Consider the following 7206-nt stretch of genomic DNA (forward strand, 5'->3'; position numbering starts at 1 on the left):
AACTGATAGTTTTCTTCTCCTTCTTTCATTTAAAAGAATTGGGAAAGGAGAATAATCCCAATAGTGGGAGGAGAAGAGCCGTTGAAATGTTCTGCAGTTTTTGACAATAAAATGTACTTTTGGAATGTCAGACTTCACCTCACTGCTCATTGGTCTCGTCACAGTCAAAATGCAGCAACTGAGATCCAGCTCTTTATATACACAGTTGGACAGTTTCATAAATATGTAAATAGTTCCTCCGAGTCTTTTGATGCACCCTCTGGAAATATGACACGAGTTTTCTGACGGATGGTTTATGAATGCATTTCAGCCTACTTCGTTTGGTTGGCGGTTCGCTTCACTTGGTGAGTGAAAAATTCTCTATTATGCCCCGATTTGGGGAGCCGCGGACGGACGGGGGAGGGGCGAAGAGGATGATTGTGCGCGTGAGGGGAAGAAAAGATCGAGGCTCCGGGGGGGGGGGACCTCGGTCAGATTTGTCTCCGCTCACGGCCTGGCCTGCTCCAGTTGCTGGTGCTGACTCCGGATTGCGAACCGGCTAACGTGGACTGGGATAGGCACCACAATCTTTGGGTTTCGGGACGGCTCCCCGGTCTTAGAATTGGCATTGCCCGCCTTCACCCGTTTCCACTTGGCCCTCCTGTTCTGGAACCAGATTTTGACCTGCACTTCGCTGAGTTTGAGGGCATGCGCGATCTGGGATCGCTCGGTCAGAGAAAGGTATTTCTTGCAGTGGAATTCCTTCTCCAGTTCCAGCAGCTGCTCGCTGGTGAAGGCCGTTCGCCGCCGGCGATTTTTTCCCGTTGAGGTGGTACTGTTTGTGTTCGCCGAGCTCTGACTGCTCTCCTCCAGGCCGTTGCCAGCATCGTCTTCCTTGTGAACCGATTGCCCGGGCAGATTGTCGTCAGAACTATAATCGAGATCGCTGTCTAGCGAGAAACTTTCATCTTTGCCTTTCGAATCATCGTCCGCTTTGGCGTCTTCTTTTCCGGAGGCTGCTCGTGTGGTGCCTGGAGGAAAGCCAAAAAGAACATCTGTTTTTATGTTCCACCCAGCATTCCAAAGAACAGCCTCCTCCTCCTCCTCCTCCTCCTCCTCCTCCTCCTCCTCCGGAGAGAGATTTTAGGCTTAATACCGAGGTAGCAAAATTTGGCTTGGAAGCAAGTAAAAGGAGAATGGGGACGAGCCAGGGATAGGGCAGAGAGACCGAGAACCATTTTCCCCGGGGCTCTGAGGAGAAACTCAGAAGCGTTAAAAGTTATTTTTCGGTGGGTTCCAGAAACACAGTTTTAGGGCAGTGATTAGAAGAGGCATCGAAAAGACGAAAGCACAAGCTTTCGGGCTGAAGTCCATCACGTTTCCCCGGAAGCGCCTGCTTCCACCAGTCTTTATACCTTTTGGATGCCACAAGGCTCTTCATTGTCTTAGCAAATTCATCGCAATAGTTGATGAATTTGTTCTTTGCGCCGGAATAGTTCTTTGCGCCGGACGATCGCCAAGCGGGAAGCAGAACATCAAAACGGCATGCAAAATGGGAAGTGGTGCATGCCACACTTTCTCACGCCAAGACGTCATTCTTTTCTTAAGCAAGGGACTTCAGAAGGCAATTCGCCAGGCTAAAATGTCATTACCTTGCTCTTTGGCTTACTATCTCCAAATTACATTTTCTAAATTCCCAAGTCTCTTCATAAACACTTCTAATTATACGCAAGGAGTAGTTTAGGAGGGATGGTCCCTCCTCTCAATGATCTATTGCTTAACCTTCCCCCTTTCCCCTGCCCTTGTCCTCGAACTCCTAAGGGCAGTCATTTAGGAAGGAAGTGCCTATATTCATGTTATGGTATTATGTTATATAAATGTTAAGTTAAATACCGGGACACTCACGTGTTCATGTTTCACGGGCGGCGATAGTTACGCCTTTCTAAACGCCCCAAATAATAGCAATAGAATAATAGCAACATATGCACGCCCTATATGAATATGAATAGTGCCCATTTTTCCCGCCCTCCTTGAGGTTTTAATTTGCTGCCTTTGATAATTGCGTGGAAAACTAAGCAAGAAATACAAATATTCTCATGAACGCACGGATACATTCATAAAGTATACGCATTTCAATTTTCCAGGCTGCCTTTCCGGTTAGAATTCTATGACCTGGGTCACCTCAAGACAAGATAATCTGCGCCCCTACTCCGTTTCCCTTTGACTTCCTCGGCCAGGGCTAGTTTTATAGCCAAAGGTCTGCAGCACGTAGAGACATAGAAATGCACTTGCCAGCCGAGGTACTTACCGAGAGAAGCCTGCACTGTTTCGGAGGCAGAGAAGGCCAGTAGTGAGACCTCCTTGGCCAAGAATGCCTTGCCGTCTTCAGCTTCTGCCTGAATGGCATCCACCTTGTCAAAACTACCCTGGAGAGCTTGTGGTGCAAACTTTCTTGCCGCCTCTTGATGCTGCGGAGAAGCCGAGAATGTGCCCGGCAGGGTGGCCATGAGGGTGGAAGTTAAAGCCATGCCCTGTGCCAGACTGGAGCAAAAACTGGTGGGTAGGCTGGGAATCTGGTGATGGTGAGGGTGTGAGGGCGGCAGTGTGGTCTGGGGCATAGCGGCCGGGGGTGGTGGAGGCGGCGGCGGCGGCGGCAGGACCACTGGCCTGTAGGGCATGAACATAGGGTAGCCTGTGTAGACGAAGTGACCCGGGCTAGGCTGAGGCGGGCTTCCGATGAGCGAGTCTATGCTGAAGGCAGTGCTGCTTCCCAAAGGGCGCGGCATCATCATGAGCGACGGCTGAAAAGCTGCACTCATAGAGGCGCTACTGGCCAAGGAGGCGCGCGAGACAAGAAGCAGACAGGGCGGCCCAGTCGCTTTAGGGCCAGGTGCTGGCCGGGGACGAGAAGGACGGGGAGTGGCGGCGGTGGTGACGGCAGCGTCGGGCGTAGGGGACCGCCTGGACTGGGAAACAGAGGGTCAAAGTTGGGTCTCCCTGGCCGCAGCACGGAGACATCGGGGCGGGTTGCCCTGAGCCGCGATCCAATCCGACCCGAGACGCTTCCCCAGAAAGGCCTGCCTTCCTTCTTTCCGCCCCGCGGCGCTCGCGCTCTCCTGGGGCCCTCGGAGAGCCAGACGCCAAGCGCGCGCTCCCTCTCGCACTCCCGAGTGTCGGCGGTACCTTTGAATCGCGCTCTTCTTTCTCATTCGCGTTTTGCCAAGCTCGGAACCTTCCCGGACCCACGTGGCTGCTTCTCTCCCTCTTCATTGGCCAGGAAGTGTGAGGGAGAGGGAAGGAGAGAGGAATGCGCGGAGGAGCAGCGGCGGCGAAGAGATTTTAACTCCGCCCCTCCTCCGGTCCGCTGAAAGGGAGCCGAGTCCAGCAATCGGGTGGCGCATCCTCTGAAGCTTGGCTTGATAGGAAGCTTTCAGCACGCGTGCGAAGCGGACGCGTGCAAAAACGGGGGTGCGGTTTGCCGCCCTCTGCTTTGCTTGTCTCTTGCCTTGACTGGGACACAGCGTTTCGTAGACCTGGCGCACTTGCAATGAAACGAGCCTCCCTGTTTCAACTCTAGACTGCCCTCTCACCTCAGCACACCCACTGGAAGGCTAATGCCCCAGGTCTTCATCTGTCCCTCAGGGTGAGCGACAGGCAAAGATGGGCTCGGATCTCAACCCCTGACACCCAGCAGCTGGTTCCGAGCGCTCCATCCGATTCCTCCGCTTGGGATTTTGGATCCCTTCAGCTCCGTGTCGACTTTATTCCCCGCCCCCAGACGGGATGCTCAGATCCTTTCCGAACGCTTCTTTTGCCAGCGGAAGGCCGGAGCTTGGAACGATCAGGAGGATCGGGAGCGCCAGAACTAGTTGGGAAGATGGAGTAGCAGCATTCGCCGTCACCCGCCCCTTTCCGCAGCGCGCGCTTCACTGGTTTCCTCTCTCCTTCGTCAGGGGGGCCGTTTTGGTTATTGGAAGGAATGATTTAAGGGTCAGCGGCAGTGACGTAAGAAATCGTACACGGGAACTGTAGGCACCACTTGCTTGAAGTCAAAAGTTTGACGATATTTGAACTTATCGTCTAGATAGGAGGATGGCTGTGTTTAGTCACAAAGCCTTCCTATAAGAGTCTGCAACTGCTACTAAAATTTAATGACTTCCACTGGGGAGAATGTCTTTTGGAGACCCTAACAAGATAACGATCAGAGAGAAATGAGGGTCGTTACATAGGTAATGGGAATTTCTTTACAAGCGTAGTTAATTGGAAAATAAAGACTAATCGATATTTATGAACGTATCGATCCAAACCTTTGTAGATCCAGCCATTCCCTATCTACTGTCTCCTTCACCCGCATTTCTGCCCCTTTCACTAAACGTTTTGCGTTTTCCCACAAAAAAACCAGAAGCCATTTGGAAAATCGTGTATCTTCCCCACACTCCTGTCCCTCCTCCCTTTTGCGAGGAAAGCATGCAATTCATATGGCTGAAAAAGCAGTGAACGATTGGGGAGAGTTCTTTCAGAGACAGGGAAGCAGCCGCAGGGAACAGCAACCCCAGGCAGGCAGACAAGGATGCTTGTCTGAATTTGAACTCAGCTCCTCTCCCTCACTCCCCTTTTCATTTCTGTTAAGCCTGGCTATTTCACAGGGTATAAAATCTTTATCCCCTCCTCCCCTCTCCGTTCCCAGCACTCCCTTCAAAATAGGTTTCCTCATTTCTTTACGCTCCCCTTGTATGATCGTTGCCAGTTTGGGAAGAGGTTGGAGAGCATTGCTGGAAAGACCCACTACCTAATTTTGGAGAGCTCGGTCTGATCGTTGGCCATACCATTTAACAATTTTACTGCCCAGCAAGGGTTGTAATGATTAGGCAACATCGATCCCAGACCCTTTTGCAGCCTGCTGAATGCCAGAAAACTACCGCTAAAACACCCCTCCCCCGCTCTTTCCCATCCATTCCTCGGGGAGATTTATGGCTGGGCAGAAACGGGGTTCTGGGGGAAGGAGAAAGGAGGAGCCGTCTGCTTTTAGAAGTACCGGAGGAGGCTCAGCCTTCATTCCCAGATTAATTTGGCTCCTCTTACCGCCTAGGGTTTTGAGGGAACCAGAAGCCAAATTCAAAAATAAGGTTTCCTCGGACCCTGGCCCCTATGGTAGCATTTCCCGCGCGCCTCCTTATCCTGAGGCAAAGGGCCATCCCGCCGGCTGGCTCCGATCAAGCGGCGCGTTCTTCGGGCTTGGCAGCACCGTCGCTTCGACTCCAAGCTTGAGAATCGTTTCCAGCTTTGCTGCGAGGCGGTTCGCGCCGTCAGGCTGAGGGGACGAGGAGTTTGGAACGTCGGGTTCCTTCGGACGGAGTGACGGTCTCCCTCCTTGAAGTAGCAGTTGACCTCAGGCTCAAGGATCTAGGGGAGCTTGTTGGAGGGTCTGGGCGAAAAAAACATTTATTCCGTCCAAGTTTATCTAAAAGGGCTGCTGGGGCGGCTTTCCCGAAGAGTTGTTGTTCCCCCAACCCATCGGAAGCACCGATTTGTAAGGAGCAAAAAGATGGAAGCCTCCTCCCTCCCTCCCTCCCTCCCTCCCTCCTTCCTTCCTTCTCCCCATAAACTATTTTATTCACTCTTTCGAAGAGCTGATGACGGAGAGACACCCCCCCTTTGGCAAGTCCCCCCCCAATAGAGTTGACGTGAGCAGCTTTAATGGAAGGCATCCCCCTCCCTCAGCTTTTGAAACGGCTTCTGCAATTATGTCAAAGAGTCATTCATTCGCCCGGACGAATTAAAAAGGACCGAGTCTGCTTCTTTTTCATGGGCAGGCAAGTGTTTGGCTTTTCAAAGCCCCTCCAACACGATGTCTTTCTTGAGAACAAAAGGCAGGACAGGGAGAAGAAAAGCGCTCCAAACTTGTAAATCGAACGTCAAGGGAACTTTGAAACAATGTAGAGCCCATAAATAATGATAAAGGACCTGGCAAAAAGGCAAACCCATTCGATTAATAGAGATTCCCAGGCAATGATCGAGTGGGTTATTTAAAGAGGAATGGCATTCAAAACAAAAACAAAAACGAAACATATAAAGGTTTCATTTGCATTCTTCTAACTTAAAATAATTTTTTGCTTTTAAATGTGAGCAACAATTAGGTTTTCCTTAAAGATCCGGTCGGAGGCGGAGGAAAGGCGGATGAACTAGAAAAATAAACTTTTCAAACTACCCTTTTTCCGCGTTGAAAGAAAGGGGTGTCTATCGTTGCTGGGGTTTATCTTGCCGGCCCGGAGAAAGTCTGTCAGTAAGATTGTCAACAAGTTCCAAGTTTTTTTTAATGGAAGTTTATGAAATCAGGGACCCTCGGATCGTTCTATACTTAATTAAGAGAACATAGACATTTTATGTAATGGTGTTTTTAAAGGCTTTCTCGTCCTTTCATCTTTAAACTTTTAATTGCTCATTTGGAATCAGAATGTAAGGTGATTTTGCTTTTGACTCAACAATGCCTCTTTTAAATTTGAACCGGGAGTTTCTTTTTGGCATTTCACTTAATGGCTGAGGTGGAGTTGTTTGATAACAGATTAGAGAGTGATTATTTCGGTTAATGAATGACAATCCCTGGTTTCTCTCCACTACCATTTCCCGCAATTTTTATCTTAATTATGACTGGATTATGATGATTATTATTTTTATCCCAACATTTATATATTGTAAAAATAAAAAAGCTAGGCACTGCCAATAACTAGATTTTGTTTTCAATTGAAATTCAGCTTTGTATCCGAAGGAGAGAATGCTGCTCTTGTAGTAGTTGAATAGTTGAAAACTTGAGCACGTTGTTCTCAATGAAAGAAATGAAAACCTCGCAATCGCGGGAAGGGGGAGGGGGGTGAGAAAAGAAGAGAGAGATGGAGAGCGAGTGAAGAAGCAGTAGTGAAACTCGACCTACCCGCAGCCGCCATCCCTCTTTGGTTTAGTGACCACATAGCGACGGGAATGGTCTCCTTTTGCAGAAGTCAGGCAGACAGTCCCCCCCTTCCTCCCCCCCGCTCTGTTTCCAAGAGTGCACCACGGAGATGTCGGCATCCATTCCTGGAGCTCCTGAGATGTGAATGTATTGAAGGTGTGCTTTCTACCGCGATAAATGCTTAGGTGAAAATGGGCATTTAATTTATATTACCGGTAGGGCTGCAGGAAGGAGGCGGGGGTAGGGACCAGAATTTAATCCAGAAAATTAACCCGGATAAA

General features: G+C 49.9%; 1 protein-coding gene across 1 annotated transcript; it reads right to left on the bottom strand.

Annotated features, from left to right (window-relative positions):
• Positions 1 to 486: 486 nt before the first annotated feature.
• Positions 487 to 2798, bottom strand: GBX2 (gastrulation brain homeobox 2). The gene is made up of 2 exons (XM_015819762.1): positions 2288 to 2798; positions 487 to 1010 (listed from the first exon to the last, which is right to left on the bottom strand). The coding sequence occupies exons 1-2, from the start codon at positions 2796 to 2798 to the stop codon at positions 487 to 489; spliced, it is 1035 nt and encodes a 344-aa protein (XP_015675248.1).
• Between the last annotated feature and the right edge of the window lie 4408 nt (positions 2799 to 7206).

Source organism: Protobothrops mucrosquamatus, unplaced genomic scaffold, assembly GCF_001527695.2.
Source record: "Protobothrops mucrosquamatus isolate PMUCROS unplaced genomic scaffold, P.Mucros_1.0 scaffold983, whole genome shotgun sequence".
Classification (NCBI taxonomy): Eukaryota; Metazoa; Chordata; class Lepidosauria; order Squamata; family Viperidae; genus Protobothrops; species Protobothrops mucrosquamatus.

Bases quoted from the DNA above. Each gene is read 5' to 3' on its own strand.
- GBX2 (XM_015819762.1), bottom strand. From the start codon at position 2,798: ATGAGTGCAGCTTTTCAGCCGTCGCTCATGATGATGCCGCGCCCTTTG. The intron at 1,011-2,287 runs GTAAGTACCTCG...GCTTTCCTCCAG, and splicing joins AACAGTGCAGGCTTCTCTCG to GCACCACACGAGCAGCCTCC.